Consider the following 17,757-nt stretch of genomic DNA (forward strand, 5'->3'; position numbering starts at 1 on the left):
TCTTTCTTCCGCCTGATGACGATGGCTTGAGTTGCAATCGAAACGTTGTGATCTATATTTTTTTTTACCTACGTGACTTTACCGAAATAACCAAATATTAAGGTCCTTAATGATTGTGAGCAGAGTTAGGAACTCCGAAAGCATGAAGAACAACCCAGAGCCCAGGCCTACTGATGGTATTATAGGGCTTGACCAGATCAATAAAGCAAAGATGTAGGTGCTGTTGGAATTCCCTATACCTCTGCTGTAGCAGACGGACAGAAAATATGGCATCTATTTAGGACCGCCCTTTCCTGAAACCACACTAGGGCTCCGCAAGCCTCTTCTCAGCGTTCCTGGTAAGGCGATGTTGAATGATCCTTGCCAGGATCTTTCTTGGCACACTGAGGGAGATTCTCCTGTAGTTGTTACAGTCTGTGCGGTCCCCCTTCTTAAAGAGGGGTACCACCTGGGCATCCTTCCAATCCTGCGAAACCCATCCAGTGGTCCAGATTGTTATTATGATGTCATGTAGGACAGTCTGAGCACAAACGCCACCCTCCCTCAGCATTTTGCTTGGAAGATCATCTCTGCCCGGTGTTTTTCCTAGTCTTAGACTCTGGATCGCCTTCTGTACTTCCTCAATGGATGGCACCTTAGCCAACCACTCACAGAGGGCGACTACTTCCTCCAATATTTGAGGCACCGCAACCTCAGCAGGGTCATCCCCACTTTGCCCCATGATGTTTTCCAGGCTGAGGGATTTCCCCTCCCCCAAGACCTCACAGAAATGCTCAGCAAATCTGCAAACCTGTTCCTGGCTGTTGGAGATCGGATCACCGTTCTTTCTCCTAATGAAGGTGATAGGTGTGGCGTTGCAAGTTACTTTTTGATTAAGTTAAAGAGTGATTTGTGATCGCTAGCTACTGAGGCAGACTCCATCTCCTCAGCAACCCACGACCACCACCCATCCTTGTAGTGCCTCATGGCTCTCCGAACCTCCGAGTGAAGGCTGCGGTAAGCCTCCTCATTCTCTGACATGGGATGCTGTAGACGGTGATAGTGGACCTATCGCTTTTTCTCAACCAGCCTGAACACCTCCTCTGTCAGCCTGGGTCTCTGGGAAGGTCTGAACCGTGGCTCATGCAGCTGCATGAGGCACAGTCCTAAACCTCACCCATTTCCCCTCGGCACACACACGCGCACACGCACGCACGCACACACACACGCACACACCCGCTCGTGGGGTTGGTGCCTATGTATTATTGTTGATGTTTTTTGCCCAGGCACGTCGCAGGCGTGAGCCATGTTCCGACGTGCAATCCCAATTGAGTGATTTGTTTTGTAGCGGAGTGTGACGTGTTTTACACACAGGGTGCGCCGCACCTGTACACGCCGTGGTTGATGCACCTGTAGGTGATGCACCAGCAGGTGCCGTACCTGTAGGTCACGCGCCGTACCTGTAGGTGATGCACCGGCACGCCGCGTACCTGTATGTGATGCGCTTGTGGTGCCACTTCTGGCCAGTGAGTGCGTAGCGGCGGCGCCGCACACCGGGGCCGTGGTCGAAGCGGTCGGGGACTCCGCAGCGCGGCCTCTTCATCCACCTCCAAAGACAAAGATCCGCCATGTAGCCTTAACAGATTGTTGGGGCAAGTGTTGTTAGCGAGTAGCACCTGTGAAGGCCGGCAGAGCACACGAGAGGGTGGGTGGCCAGTGCTATGCACAGCCACCTTTGTCTCCCTAGTGACGATGTTTACACGCAACACCAGGTACTCATTTGAGGTTGAGTCAACGACCTCCAAACACGCACAGATATATCACACACGGGTACAGAGATAGCACACACGGGTGTAGAGCTATGACACACGTGTAGAGCTATGACACACACGTGTAGAGCTATGACACACACGTGTAGAGCTATGACACACACGTGTAGAGCTATGACACGTGTTGAGATATCAGGCGCGTAGAGCTATGACCATCAAACTTGGTCAACACAAGCGTGCAGAGACAAATGTTTCCCGTATAGTCTTAACAGATTGTAGGGGCAAGAGCTGTTAGCGAGCACCTATAAAGGCCGGCACGGCACACGAGTGGGTGGCCAACACCACGCCCGGCCGCCTTTGTCTCCCTAGTGACGATGTTTACACCGATGGTTTGTTTTTTTAGCGACGGGAGGAGTGGAATGCCACGCAGAGCAGGGGGAGAGAATACAAACTCTGCACGGTCGGGAATCGAACCCAGGACCTTGTTGCTGTGAGGCGCGCGTGTTACCACTGCGTTGCTGCCACCCTGACGCCCAAGGAGGAGTCCTTTAGCGCTCAGGTGATCTCCTCCCTCATTTGGATTCAGCCAATTCCAGGGGAAAGAACCCCCACTTTTAATGCCATAAATCACGTTTAATATTCACACGAGCTTCATTAGTCGAACGTTTCACTGCGTTTAATCCAGGCACGCAACGGAAGCCAAACGTTCTGCCGAACTAACTTTTCTCTCTCCTATAAATGCAAGTCTCGAATCAACTTTTGTTTTAAATTGTCCTTGTCACGAGGAAATGAGGTTTGGAAATTAATTACTCAAAGGGCGCCATCGCCAGCACCGCTGGGCCGAGACGCGCGAGGTGCAACCGCCTCCACCGCCACCACCACGCCGGGAGGGGTGGGGGGGGCACGGCCCTGCTGCCGCTCCCGCCGCCGCCGCTGCCTCGGCACGGCACGGGCCAGGCTGGGCCCTCCCCTCACACGGCCCGCAGCTCTGGAGCCGAGTGTTGTGTTTGTCCTCCGAGTCCAGAACCCGGAAAATAGGAGACAGCCGTCGTGTTTATTCTCTTCTCACAATCCAATGCCTGTTGTGTCTCGGCATTGTATAATTGTGTCGTGACACCGCGGGATGTCACTGTGTGGTGCCGGCCCTAGAGGGCCACGGCGTGCGGTGTAGCGACATCGCGGGCACCACGAAGGTGTGGGTGCGGTGCCGGCCCTGGAGGGGCTCGGTGAGCACTGACAGCGCTGGGTGGCACCACGCTCGGCGTGCAGTGCTGGCCCCTACAGGACAGGGTGTGGGAGTGCCGGCCATGGAGATGGGGTTAATAAGGGCCGTGGCACTCTGGTTGACCCCAGAGGACACGCGACCGGTTAAGTCTCCACAGGGGCCCCAAGTGGGGGCTCGGGGTGGTCACGTGTCAGGGTCGAGATCCTGCTTGAGGATTCTGGAAGGTGGTCGTGGCCAAGAGCGGAGCCACAGAGGATCTAAGCCGGGTCCCCCAGAGGGACCGGCGCTGTTGTTCATCCTGAAGAAATCTTCGTCTACGTTCTACCGAGCCTCCAACACGTGGACCGGGACCCAAGCTGGGGTCCGGTCCGTTGTAGCTAGTTACGTTGTAATTAGTGGTTAGCCTGGTGGTCACCACCATAGGTTGTTATTCTGTTAAGGGGCAGTTACCCCGTGTGTTGGTGTTAATAAATGTGTTGCCTCCTAAGAGTACATCTACGACTCAGTTGAACTCACTACAATTGCATAAAAGAGCAGTTTACTGTTCGTGCTCTGAGTACCTTCCACTCGACTTTTAAATCTCTCCATGGCCTTTCCCCACCTGTTGTCGCCTCTCCCGTCACTCTTCACTCACAGTCTTCACTCTCTCTCCTCCTGTTGTTGCCTCTCCCGTCACTCTTCACTCACAGTCTTCACTCTCTCTCCTCCTGTTGTCGCCTCTCCCGTCACTCATCACTCACAGTCTTCACTCTCTCTCCTTCTCCCTCTGCCCAATGTTGTTGTCGATCTCTCTCCCTCCTTGAACCCCTCCACTGGAATCAACTCCCTGTGTACATGAATTCCCCATGCTTAACCTCCTTCCGCTCCTCTCTTCAGGCTCCACCTCTTCTCTACTGCCCATTCCCTTCCTCTTCCCTCGCCCCGCGACTCCGTCACGTCCCTCCGCTATCGTCCTTTCGTGACCCCACGTGTGCCCTCTTGTTACGGTCACTCATTCCTCGGCCCTTGCACGGCCCTTGGCATCTAAACTCGGTTTTAATTCGGCTTTAAAACGATGTAAAGCACCTTCGACTAAGGCGCTCTGTACATAATATAAAATAAGATAATATTGTGAGTGTTTTCTACATTCTCTAGGATTTAAAGAACATTCTAGTGGAAAATGTACATTAATAGGCGCACACATTGAAGGGTTAGAGTGATCTTGAACGAGCCGTGTCGGTCTGTCATATTAGTTTCCCCCACCGCGTTGGTGTTGCAACCTCGTCTGTCTCCTTCACGTCTGCTTCCGACGTTTCCACTCAATGCGGTGTTTGTTGCGCGGGGAATCCCGTTCAGCCAGTTACCCACGTGGTGTTGGTGGCAACGGCCCGCAGCAGCGACGAACAACAACAACACGGTTATTGTTGGGGTGGAGAGGAGCCCAGGCAGCAGCCAGATTATTTTAATCGAAGTGTGATTACGCTTCCTGACCCAGGAGAGTCTCGAGAATCTTTATCACGAGGATCCTGCCAGGTTTGTCGCAGTAGGGGCCGATGTCGCCGTGCGTACTCCCCACTGAGTAACTTGCGGGGTCATTTTTGGCAAGTTTGCTAATTCCCGTTAAAGTGTATGTGTGTTTGCTACGGGGGGGGGGGGGGGGGAATTAGAAGGACGTCCATATTATCGATTGCTACAATCATCAGGATTGTTTTCTCACGCGAGCCTCGCACAGTCCCAACACTCCATGCCACGAGGGTCGGGCTCAGGGGGATTTGGCGATTTCCCTGTCGGGAGAAATCCGGTGTCTGGAGATGCGAGACGGAGACGGAGACGCGAGATGGAGAGAGCCTCTGAGACCTGCAACCTGCTGGCCGTTTGCCGCATTTGCAGCTGGAAATTTAAACCAAAACACGAATTTCTTATCCAGCAGTGGAATGACAAAGGGCTGTAAATTATTCATTATTATTATTCACCACAGTGGTGCCTCTAGATGGGCTCTCTCACTTGAGCTCTGTCTCCAGCAGAGGTGCTTCCACCAGCATTGGCACGAGCAAGCAATTGCGGGGCTGCGCCTTTGACCGCTTGTATCGCGGTGCGATTGTGGGGCGCCAGGGTTTGACGGCATCGCCGAATATCAGAGGAGGCGTTCCCCACATAAGGTGGTCGCGCTGCGGAAGCAGGAGCTGATTCGTAATGGACTGGCAGATAAATAAATCACGCTTCGCAGTTAAGCCTCTATAGGGCTCAACGTATACAAAATGTATGACAGCTAAAGCTAAGACACACAAACGATAACAAATCAAACGAGGGCACGCATTTGAACAAAAAAACAGCGCACACATTCTAATAATACAAACACGAGACGTTATATAACAGTATGGTTGATGTTGATGTAAAGCAACAGCTGTAATCTTCATGGAGATGGTTGGAATTCCCTCCTCCCATCATCGTCGTCTCTTACCCCCCCCTCAAGCTCTTACAAGAATAACCGTGGCTCAATTCAAGAAATGCGTTATCCTCTTATCAATTACATCTTGGATGGTGCTGTTAGCTGCTGGCCGCTTGGCGCTTTGGGACATTCATCTCCCCCTCCGAATCGACTCCCGGAGCTGCCCGCTGTGAGTGGATCCTCAGCAAAGCGCAGCGGTAACCAGGAGACAAACAACAATCCTGGTGGACGCCTGGTGGACGCCTGGTAGACGCCTGGTAGACGCCTGGTGGACGCCTGGTGGACGCCTGTCCACACACCAGACGGTTCTGGTGTCACCGCCCCTTCTATCCATGTGTTGCACCACAACAAGGCACTGGAGGTCGCTTTATCTGCCACCGCGGTCACGGGGTAAAACCCCCCTCGGGTGGCCCGTGACCGGAGGTTGACACCCCAGTCCCCCAAGGGCTGGGGGCTGGGGGCTGGGGGAGGGGGATAGAGACCGATTTTAAGACCCTTCATGACCTTCCAGAAGGTTCTGAAGGGGGGGTCATTTGGAGGGGGGGTCATTAGGGGAGGGGTCATTAGGGGAGAGGGGGTCATTAGGGGAGGGGTAAGCCCCGACCTGGGGAAAAAAGCCGGCCCTCTGAACGGGTCTGGCAGTGTTCGCCAACTCAAGCCTGAAGACGTCCGAAGACCTGAAGATCTGGTCTCCGAATGGAGGCGTGGGTTCGAACCCCACTTCTGACACCAAATGATGTGTGTCTAACTAACTACACGGAGATGTCTTCTGGAAGCAACGAAGGGGTACGGCCCCTTCAACCCGATAGCCTAAGGAAGGTACAGCCTCCCTTCTAGTGTGCCCTACACACCCCGGCTACACTACACACAGGTCCCTTGCCACGGCCGCTAAGGGAGGCTACACCGACCCGACCCAGCCAGGGTGCTGGTCCCACCACCGGTCCGCTACAACCGAGGCTCTCGTCGGTCTAGCCTCCCTTAGCGGCCGTGGCAAGGGACCTGTGTGTAGTGTAACCGGGGTGTGTAGGACACACTAGAAGGGAGGCTGTACTTCCCTTAGGCTATCGGGTTGAAGGGGCCGTGCCCCTTCGTGTTACAGTCTTGTCAGTTGAGTCTGTTGCTTAATAAACGCGTTGCCTCCAGAAGACGTCTCCGTGTAGTTAGTTAGACACACAACACGTGCACAGCCCCAGTCCCATCGTGCAAGGGCTTGAAGCAGCCCACTTCGCCTTGCCTGCATCGAGGCACTGCGTTTGCAGTGGTGCACAAGCATAAATAAATAATGGTTACATTGATCGTAAACACCACCTTGCAATAGAGAAGAGGCCGTATTTGACAACAACGCGTGCTATTCGCTCATCGATCTCGTAGAGAGAGGACGATTCGGAGGCGCGAGGAGGAACCAGGGGCGACGAGCGGGGAAAGCAGCAGCAGGCACGCGATGAGCCGGCGCCAACAACTGCCCAAGCTCTGTGGTCCTCTGTGTATTATGGTGTTAGCAGTCAATTAATGAGTGTTTACGTTTAGAAGACCGGAGCACAAGAAGAAAACCCACACGTGCGAGGGGGAAACACTCTATTCCGTACAGACAGAACAGATGGATTCCCCAATTGTTCCTGTTGTGCGAAGCAGGGTACGGGACCTCCTGGACGCGACAGCCCTTCTTCAGAGCACAGGGAGACGGCCGAGCGCCCAAATACTTCACCACCGTTGTCAGGCAACGTTCACGATGGACGCGTTTTCTTTGTCTGTGCTTTTTTACGATTGGTATTGAAACGGGTGTGTAAGAAAGCAGCTGTTTTGTTGTGTGCTTACCGTACTGTTTGTGCTGCTTACCATTTGGTAGAGAAATCCCTTTGATAGGCAAGGAAAAACAGGAAAGGTATGTCAAAAGGCAGCATGAAAAAAAGTTTTGCAAAAGTCTAGTTGTGCAGGGAACTGTTCGAGTCGGGCAAATCCACGCGCCAATCAGGGATCTCTCCGTCGCCACGTACACAATTCGAGCGGCGAGTTGTTTGCAGTTTCATCGGAGAAGCGTAAATTTGGGTAAAATAGATTAGTTTAGATTATTTGGAGTTATTTACCACAACAAAATGGGCCTTTTATAAACAAAATCTTGATTCTCATTGAGGCTTTCCGTAGCTATATAAATGGCATTGCACTTTTTACAGAGAATGCCAGGCAGGCTCTAGATGCCCAGCAGAGTCGTGGCAATCAGAGCAAGGTTATTATTTGCGCTATGCAGAATCGCAAGAAGCTACCCGACGGGGGTGGGGGGGGGGCATGCATATTGCAGGACACGGCCACTACTCGATCGAGCCGTGACCTTTAAAAGTCCCGGGGGAAAAAACCTTTTAAAATCACTTGAAGACTTATCATCGAGATGAATATTCGCAGAATATTCCAAACAATAATGTTGCCGTGTTTGTTTCAAAGGTTCTTGAAAACAAAACCGATCCATAATTTGCGGGGCCTTCTATAAATATAACCGGCACACACAAACACACGTGTGGCTGATGTTGATGTGGAGCAACAGCCGGAATTTTAAATTGAGGTGCTTGATGAGCCAGAAGACTGCATCAGCAGTAGCGGAGTGGCGAGTCGCTGCTGTGACGACGACGACGCCTCCTGCTTCGGGTTTGTGAATAGGGCACTCAGTCGTTATATGCTCCATGCTTCTGTTCTGGGTGATGACCGCAGTTGCTGCTCACCGTCCAGAGAGATTTACATGTTTCATTTGTGCATCGTCAAGTATCCGCATCTGGCACACACCGACGCCAAATAACCTCAAGTGTTCTAGAGTTGATGAGAATATAGCTCAACTACAGACATTGATTTTTTAACGTTTTTTTGTATTTTGTTTAAAGTGGATGGGGATTAGCCAACTTGGCAGCTGGGGAATTGGCTGCATATTGGCTGTACGGAAATAGTCGCCTCCTTTTCAGACTTATGAGCATCATCAATCACACGGCACAGCACCCTCGCCGGTAAACACTGCGAGAGACTAAAACGAAGACGTGCGAATTGAAGAGCGTGTGGGCGGGTGTCAACGTGAGCGGCTGTAGATGGCGAGAGGCACTCTCTCTCTCGGTGGTGGTGGTGATGTAGGTGGTGCACGCTCGCGAGAAGGAATATTTCATCCGCAGCGCCAGGGAAAGCAGTGTGCAAGTCGCAGTGCAGCAGTGACTCCCCTTCTCATGACTGCGGAACTTTACAAAACGTAAACCGGCCCATGAACATCTCTAGACAATTTATCTTTAATCGTTTTTATGCGATTTGCCATTGCATATGACATTTGCTGTATTAAAAGTGCCTATTTACGAACTTAACAGGTTTTAAAGGGCTCTGCATCTCTGGCCCCGTGTGCTATCGAGAAGGGCCAGTGACCGAAGCATCACCAATTGCATGGGGGATTTTAACTTTGTACTCTTTTTTTGTTTTAAATGACAAAATAGGAGGTGGTGGTGATGGTGACGGTGGTGGTGGTGGTGGTGACAGCGGCGGTGATGTTGGTAGTGGTGGTTGCGGTGGCGGCGGTGATGGCTGTGGTGGTGGCGGTGGTGGTGACAGCGGCGGTGACGTTGGTAGTGGTGGCGGCGGTGGTGGCTGTGGTGGTGGTGGCGGTGGTGACAGCGGCGGTGATGTTGGTAGTGGTGGTTGCGGTGGCGGAGGTGATGGCTGTAGTGGTGGTGGCGGTGGTGACAACGGCGGTGACGTTGGTAGTGGTGGTGGCGGTGGTGGCTGTGGTGGTGGTGGCTGTGGTGGTGGTGGTACCCACTCGAGCGTGGCGTGGTCCACGCTGCCCGTCACATTGATGCCGTAGAAGCGCTGCATGGCTGCCACTGCCTGCGCCATGGCCCGCGGCGAGCGCATCGTGGACATGCGGCCCGCCCCGCCCGGGAGGTACCCATAGCGCTCCAGCCAGCCCTGCCACCACCCACACAGAGACAAAGATCACACGCGAAGCCTTCACAGACTGTTGGGGCTGTCGGCGAGTAGCGCCACCTATGAAGGCCGGCACGACACACGAGGGGGTGGGTGGTCAGCACCAACGCCCGCCCGCCTTTGTCTCCCGAGAGGCGGTGTACACAAACCGCACCAGGTACTCATTTGAGGCTGCGTCGACGTAGGGGAGGCCCAGGACCGGTTCGAATCATCGTCGCCGGTGTTGGCCGTGAGCGAGAATCACTTCGCGACACGAAGCGAATAATAAAACTCCCTCTGCTCCGTCTGGCGGAGCTCGGCTTGGCACGAGAGGAGCCGCGCGCACCCGGCGCCTCTCGGCCCAGAGGGCGTCGCACATCCGAGGGGGACTCTCGCAGAGTCCCAGTGACACGCGGCAGCCGCCGCCTCCCTCCACGACTGCCTACGCCGTGCTCACAGCGGCCGGCGCTCACGGTGAGAAAAGATCAAATAAAGTAATAAAAAAACAACTTCGATTTGTGCGCAACCGTGCGTGATGTGCGATGTTCGAACGTGGCGTGGAAGTGGCAACCCTCTCGCTCCGCTCCAGGATGTCAGGACGGAGATGGCCTTCGCTTGCCCCGTGCCTCATTCCATCTCCCACGGAGAAGCACACAGTTTCGGGGAGGCTGCCATTCAAAGAACATTCCCAATGGCCAAACAGGCAGCCTTCGATTACATTTGTGTTTGTGTTTCCCAATTCAAGTCGAATCCTCTGCGGAGAAGTCGAGGAGACGCGAGGAGAGAGTCCTCACAATGCCCTCCAGTCACCACCGACCAGATAATGGCCTCCCGCTTCTGCGTTTGACGCATTATGCTGAGTGCTGCACTGTGCACGACACACAGAACACCCTCCCTACATGCTGCACATGTAAGAGTCCTGCAGGGCCCATACCGCACCCCCACGTGTGTGCCTTCTCCAGAAATACATTTGCACGAGGAATGACTGAATCCTGCGACACGAGTTCGATTCCCTCCCGCGGCCAACATGAGTGGCGAGCGATGTCTGAAGCGGTGGTCCTGGGCGCTCCACCGAACCCCCGCTGCCCATCATGGTGAAGTATGGTCCAACAATCTCCGGGATCGACATGAGAGTAGGGAGGCCTTAATCCAGCAGTGGACTGATAGAGGGCCGTGAACACACGACTACGTGGATATTCAGAAAGCAAAACAATGTTGGTGCATTCAACGCGTGTGTGGGTGCCACGACCGCGGAGCAACTCCGCAAGCACCGCGACTCCCCCCTGGCCCCCCACCCTGAGCACACCCACACACAGCGCACACACACACGCAGCGCACACGCAGCGCACACCCACACGCAGCGCAAACACACACACACAACCACACGCAGCGCACACACACACCCACACGCAGTGCACACACACACGCAGCGCACACACACACACACACGCAGCGCACACGCAGCGCGCACACACACACGCAGCGCAAACACACACATAGTTTCCAGGCGGGGGATCGCCTGGCACCACGAGTTTTCATTCGAAGGGCCCCTAGGTGGGAAGTCCCGCGGTTTCCCGGTGCCAGGAGATTGGCAGACCCTCACAGGACAGGTCACATTGCGGTGCCCCTAAATTGGCTTAAAATTGGATCGGCGCACAAAGTTCACCGGGCCAGCCGCAATGAGTTACGCACAACATCGGGGAGGGGGCTGGGGTGAAATATTAAGCGAGCAGAGCAGACAATGAGGTCAGGGGATCCCAGCGCCACAGACCGAATGCACACTAGCCGGGTGTGTATTCGCCAGGCGGACCCCCTTCTAGAGTAAACAGGCTGAGTCAGGAATTAATGAGTGTAGGTGCACAGACAATAGGTCGAGAAATAACCGTCGCAACGCTCCATGTAAGGAAATAAAAACGATTGAAAAACACAGGTAGGCGCACGATGGCTGCGAAGGATGACGTAACCCTGGATTTTTGAAGTCAAGGGGCATAAAAAGGGGAGCCAAAAACGGTTCAGCCCAGATCTGATCTTCAACAGCTTGGCCGCCAAGACCCCCCTGCTGTCCTGCCTCCTCGAGCCACTCGCGACATCCGTGTGATGCCAGCGAGTGCTGCTACGAGGCAGTGATAGGCGATGCTTTTTCGTCATCATCCCTCCAACTCTCACAGCGTCCGTGCGACCCCGTGAGTACAGCTGCGAGGTACGTGACAGGGCGTGAGAGTGTTTGGGGACTTGGGTAGCAGTAAGCTAAGCTCTGCTCGCAGAATAATCCCTCCGGGCAGTGTGCAATGTTTGCACCGTGAATAAACGTTAGCACAGATCCTCGGTGCGGTGTCTGTGATTTGTGTGCGGGGCGACTGCGTGGGGGGACGCGCGGCGAGAGTGAGGGCAGAGCCGCATCACGAGCGCGTGTTAGGATGTAGTCGCCTGCAGGGGCGCGCGCGCGTTCGCACTGCCGCGTGAGCATGAGTGGTGGTGCACGCGGGCGTGAGTGGAGGAACCCCGTGCGGCGGTGAGCGAGCAATTTAGCGATGTCTCTCAGAGAGGGTACGGTGGAGGTGGTGGACGTCGCCTCCCACCTGCCCGGCGAGGGCGGTGGGGGGCACGTCGGCCCCCCCACGTGTACACCACGTGACAATTTGTTTGGTCGTGTTGGGTGGTGGAGGAGGAGTGATGGTGGTGGAAGTGGGGGAGGAGAGGTGGAGGTGGTGGTAGTGGAACTGGTGGTGGAGGTGGTGCTGTTGGTGACACAGTAGGGGGCACAGGTGGTGCATCAGCCAGTCGTCTCAGTCAGTCGACACGTGGCACCTGCTGGGTCTGCTCCGTGACCTCCCGCCGGCGGGTGTTCGACGCTTCACGTGGCCTGAACGTGCATCTAGCCTGGCACAAGCGCCGTGGTGACGTCACCACCACTTCGTGGCGAAGATGGCGGTTGTTGTTGTTGGTGGGGGAGAAGGGTGACCGTCTCGATGCAAATTGGGCGCGACGGATTTTGGTTCGTAACATTCCCTCTGAGAATCAGTTCAGAATTCCCGCACCCCGAACTTTTGATTTGTTTTAATTAGTCACTTGTTGGATTAAGTTTCTTTTAATATTTAAAGAGTTAAGTTTGAACGTGTTTTTTTATTCAAAGTAAATATATTTAGAAACATTTACTCCATGGCTTATTTTGTTAATTATAGTTTTCAACACCTCTGCCAAGAATTTCTGCACGTGGCCTAATTCACTCGCAACAATTTGGAGCATTGCGTAATGTTAACTTTTTGCCAATACACTGCAAGGATGTGGGCCTCCCTAAGCCACCGTGTCGAGCATGGACGGCTGTATGTCCACACTTCACGACACAGGTCAGCGCGGTTTGGTGAAGAGGAAGAGGGTTTGGCGCAGGGCCAATTCAGACCTCACTCGCCACTGATGTCAGTCGCGTTCCGAGAAATGATCTCGGGTCCCCCGGTCCACAGCAGTGGTTGCAAGGCGTTAAGCATGCAAGCCAGACGACTGGGGATATGCTCAGGTCACTGCGCCTCACAGAGAGAGAGCTGAGGATGGCGCGTTATGACCGCAAATTGTTCGGATGATCTGAGGGCAAAGCCATTTACGCAGATATTGACTTATCCACATCCTCATCATCCTCTCCCTCTCATCCATTAGGGACAAAGGAGTTTCGTCGCAGTATAAATCACTGCGCATCGGCGAATCTAAACTCAACCGGTGGGATACACGCAGCGCTCAAATGAAAGACGTCTGTCGCGCGACACGAAGGCGTGATTGGGAATGATGGATATTGAAGGCACGCTGCCCAACAGGTTTCCGAGTATCAGACAATCCGTTAAAATCTCCGCACCAAAACTGAGTGACCAAAGCAGCGTTCTGAAAATGTGTTTTTGTCCCAGCTACGTTGCAACCGCCCTCCCCGACTTAGGACCTTCCGTCCGTCAGCGAAACAACACCCCCAACGCGACACGTGGAGATTTTAACACCAATAATATAACCCATGCAGCTTATTCAACAATCGATAATTGTTGTGTATATTGTCTCATTTGTAGCAGCTTATTTGTCGAGTTCATCTCGCTTGTTCTGTCTTGAATTGGTGCGTCCCATTCCTCCGGTTAGTCTGGACGAGTTATTGGCACACAATCTGTGCATCATTTCCATTCTAATTAATTTTTGCACGCTTTCATTTGCGCATCATCCATTGTGCGAGCAAGAACTGCGATCTGAATCGGATGAATGGACATAAACTTGCAAGTGTCTACTTAACGCTCAAAAGGATGCTGGACATGATCTCTCATTGCATCGAACACGACCTGCAGATGAAGCGCGGTGAAGTGCAGGAGATCCGTGCATCCTCCGCACGGTGCGAGAGACACGCGTCGGCTCTTGACAGCCTTTAGAACTTCTTTTTCTTCTTGTGCACGATGGACACATGGTTCAGGAGCTTGTTAACCACAAGAGGGCTTCAGGAGACTTCGTGTCGCTTTGCTGTTCTTCCTCCGTTGAAGAAGCGCAGATTACGGCGCTTCACTCTGTGGGTTCTGCCAATCCAATCTCATTCCATCGACGTCAATGCATCACAGCCCACGTACGGCACTTTTCTTTTGCAAGACCGGGTAACTGGCTGTGTATGGACCGGGGTAACTGGCTGTGTATGGACCGGGGTAACTGTCTGTGTATAGACCGGGTAACTGGCTGTGTATGGACCGGGGTAACTGGCTGTGTATGGACCGGGGTAACTGGCTGTGTATGGACCGGGGTAACTGGCTGTGTATGGACCGGGGTAACTGGCTGTGTATGGACCGGGGTAACTGTCTGTGTATGGATCGGGGTAACTGGCTGTGTATGGACCGGGGTAACTGTCTGTGTATGGACCGGGGTAACTGTCTGTGTATGGATCGGGGTAACTGGCTGTGTATGGACCGGGGTAACTGTCTGTGTATGGATCGGGGTAACTGACTGTGTATGGACCGGGGTAACTGGCTGTGTATGGACCGGGGTAACTGGCTGTGTATGGACCGGGGTAACTGTCTGTGTATGGACCGGGGTAACCATCTGTGTATGGATCGGGGTAACTGGCTGTGTAAGAACCGGGGTAACTGGCTGTGTTGGACCGGGGTAACTGGCTGTGTATGGATCGGGGTAACTGGCTGTGTAAGGACTGCGGTAACTGGTTGTGTCGGTGTTACTTATTCACTAGACGTTGCTGGTAAACGTCAAGTTTTAGGATGCTGGTGGCCACGGTGGCTCCACTCCCCTCCGTGTACATCCACAGCACAAGCCGACGGTTTCGCTGCGTCCATACATTTGTAATCGGCAAGAGCACGCAGCCTTTGCAATGGGGCGTGATTACCACGGCTTCATTTCTCTCCAAAAGAAGTTCTCTCCAAGGAAAAAAACATCCCAGCGGTCGACCCAGATTGCAATGAAAATGAACAAGCGGGCGATGCGTCGCCTCGTGCATGCTCACGGCGGTCGATCTGCAAAACTCCACCTCTCACACAACGCAAATGGAGGGCTAAACCACTTAGAACGGAATCGTCCACAGTTCCTCTTCATTGGCCATACGAAATCACCACCTCCAAGATCATCATCATCAGCAGGAGCAGAGTCGGGCTCATTGGAACCGAAGCTGGTGAACTTGCAGAACATATATGCATGTGGTGCCTAGTTCGACGTGAACCGATATGCAAACAATACAAAGTAAACAAGCAGACATTTCGCCTCCTTCCCAAATCTGCCCCTTCGCATTCAACCACGGGGTGGTGCTGCTGCTCGTGCCACGCAGGGACGCGAGGCACGGGGAGGACGCGGCGCTGCTTGCGTCGCTCCATCCTCGCGGCACTCGCCGCGAGTGTCCGTGGGCAGCCCTGGCATCCTTACCGTTTAATGTTGTAATAGAAATCTGCACCACTAATGCAACCACTTCATGCTGGGCCATCTTCAAAATCGATGACTGATGATGTCAATCCTCAACGCTACACCGATGCATTTCGTGAACTACTGTGTGTGTGTATATTCTTGGTTCTTTCGGTAAAGTCACGTTGAAGGGAAACAATAAAATATATATAAAACAATAAAATTCTCACGACGTTTCGACTGCAACACAAGCAGTCATCATCAGGTGTGAAAACCAACGGCAATAACATTTGAAAGAAGTGGCGGTTTGTATCTATTTATTTTTAAACTTTAGCACCACAGATAGCGATTTGACAGTTTGTTAAAAATGGACGAGTCCACCTATGTTCGGAAAAGAGGAGGGGGGAGACGAAACATTAATGTATGCTGTCTGAAAGCCACCGTAAGCGTGAACAATCAATTAAGACCTGAAATGGTTGATCAAATCCTTCCAATGATTGCTAAGCCAGAATCCATCTTCTCGGTTGAAATTGTCTCTGTGTTTGTATATGTGGATAGCCTCATGAACGAATCTCTCATGGTAGCCAGATGGCTTGCAAAGAACCTCTGTCTTGGAGAAGTCAATGTCATGTGAGCCTACTGAATTATAACAGCGATCTGCCACGGCCGAGGTGTTGGTCCTACCGTGTTTAAGGTCTGCTTTGTGTTCACGAATGCGGTCCGAGACATGTCGTTTGGTTTCTCCAATGTAACTACTACCACAGAGGCAACTTAGTTTGTAGACACCAGGGTACTGTATGTCCGGAATCACATCATTTACAGACGGAACCAGATCACGGATTTTATGTAATGTGTTGAAACGGACCTGGATCTTGTGTTTATTCAAGATTTTGGAAATCGTTTTTGTGATCCCCGCAATGTAGGGTAAAGTGATGGTTATGAAAGGCTCCTCAAGAGGGTCCTTCTTCATGGTTTGAGTGATAGCTTTGCGGATTGTATAGTCGGAGTAACCATTAGCCTTAAGAGCTTGGTGTACGTGCTTGAGTTCACTGCCTATGTGTTCCTGGTCGGATATGCATTGGGCTCTATGGTGCAGAGTCTTGATGAGAGAATTATTCTGTGATGGATGGTGGTGGGAATCCGGTTTCAGATAAGCATCCGTATGGGTAGCTTTCCTGTGTGTATTACGTGAAAACTGAATGTATGTTTTCGTCTCTTGATATACAAGAACAAATTACACGTTTAAAGAAATAATGTCGTCGCAGGATGGGTAAAAAAATAGCTTAAGGTCAGAAAAAAAGCCGGGCCAATGACCACGATGCCACTCGCAGCGCACGGCCGCTCCCTTCCCCCCGAAACGCCCCGCAGCTGTCGCGGGGTGAATGCGCGGCCCCGCAGCTTCCACCACCTCCAGCTTCCACCACCTCCAGCTTCCACCACCTCCAGCTTCCACCACCTCCAGCTTCCACCACCTCCAGCTTCCACCACCTCCAGCTTCCACCACCTCCAGCTTCCACCAACTCCAGCTTCCAGTCATTCCGTTTATTACGGACCTGCCCACCTCGTTTTGATTACAACTGCAATCCTCTTCCTGACTTCAAAGTTGCTTACCCCGTCCAGCCATCACATCACTTGCATCCCTGCATATTGCAAATGAAACCATAGACGAGATGTAACCTTATTCTTAGTTTTTTCGGTAAAGTCACGTTGAAGGGAAACAACAAAATAATAAAATATATATATAACAATAAAAAAATTCTCACGACGTTTCGACCATAACTCAAACGGTCGTCTTCAGGTGTGTTGGTTTGCATAAATGTATTTTTAAACGGCGCATTTATTTATTTATAAAAACGTTAGCGCCACGCGCAACGATTTGGCAGTTTATTTAGGACTAGTCCATCTATATTCTGAAAAGAGGAGGGGGGAGACGAAATGTTTTATAATGTATGCTGTCTGAAAGCCACTGTAAGCGTGAACAATCAATTAAGACCTGAAATGGTTTATCAAATCTTTCCAATGATTGCTAAGATAGAATCCATCTTCTCGGTTGAAATTGTCTCTGTGCTTGTATATGTGGATAGCCTCATGAACGAATCTCTCATGGAAGCCAGATGGCTTACAAAGAACCTCTGTCTTGGAAAAGTCAATGGCATGTGAGCCTACTGAATTAGAACAATGATCTGCCATGGCCGAGGTGTTGGTCCTACCGTGTTTAAGGTCTGCTTTGTGTTCACGAATGCGGTCCGAGACATGGCGTTTGGTTTCTCCAATGTAACTACTACCACAGAGGCAACTTAGTTTGTAGACACCAGGGTATTGTATGTCCGGAATCACATCTTTTACAGACGGAACCAGATCACGGATTTTATGTAATGTGTTGAAACGGACCTGGATCTTGTGTTTATTCAAGATTTTGGAGATCTTTTTTGTGATCCCCGCAATGTAGGGTAAAGTGATGGTTTTGAAAGGCTCCTCAAGAGGGTTCTTCTTCATGGTTTGAGTGATAGCTTTGCGGATTGTATAGTCGGAGTAACCTCTCGCAGGCAACACAAACACTGCCCCTGCCTTTACTGCAT

General features: G+C 52.3%; 1 protein-coding gene across 4 annotated transcripts in view; it reads right to left on the reverse strand.

Moving 5' to 3' along the window:
* The window catches only part of LOC116954166 (matrix metalloproteinase-16-like), a 45,002-nt gene that overhangs the window by 15,977 nt on the left and 11,268 nt on the right, over positions 1 to 17,757 (reverse strand). For 2 of the 4 annotated variants that reach the window (XM_032974645.2, XM_032974644.2), the window contains exons 2-4: positions 9,180 to 9,328; positions 7,238 to 7,255; positions 1,470 to 1,586 (exon numbers count right to left, since the gene is read on the reverse strand). In XM_032974645.2, the coding sequence (XP_032830536.2) occupies positions 1,470 to 1,586; positions 7,238 to 7,255; positions 9,180 to 9,328 (284 nt within the window). The remainder of the gene's footprint in view (positions 1 to 1,469; positions 1,587 to 7,237; positions 7,256 to 9,179; positions 9,329 to 17,757) is intronic. The other 2 variants (XM_032974647.2, XM_032974646.2) reach the window with 1 other exon arrangement.

This window comes from Petromyzon marinus, chromosome 54 (genome assembly GCF_048934315.1).
Source record: "Petromyzon marinus isolate PM22_M1 ecotype Great Lakes invasive population chromosome 54, UKy_Petmar_22M1.pri1.0, whole genome shotgun sequence".
NCBI classification, from domain to species: Eukaryota; Metazoa; Chordata; class Hyperoartia; order Petromyzontiformes; family Petromyzontidae; genus Petromyzon; species Petromyzon marinus.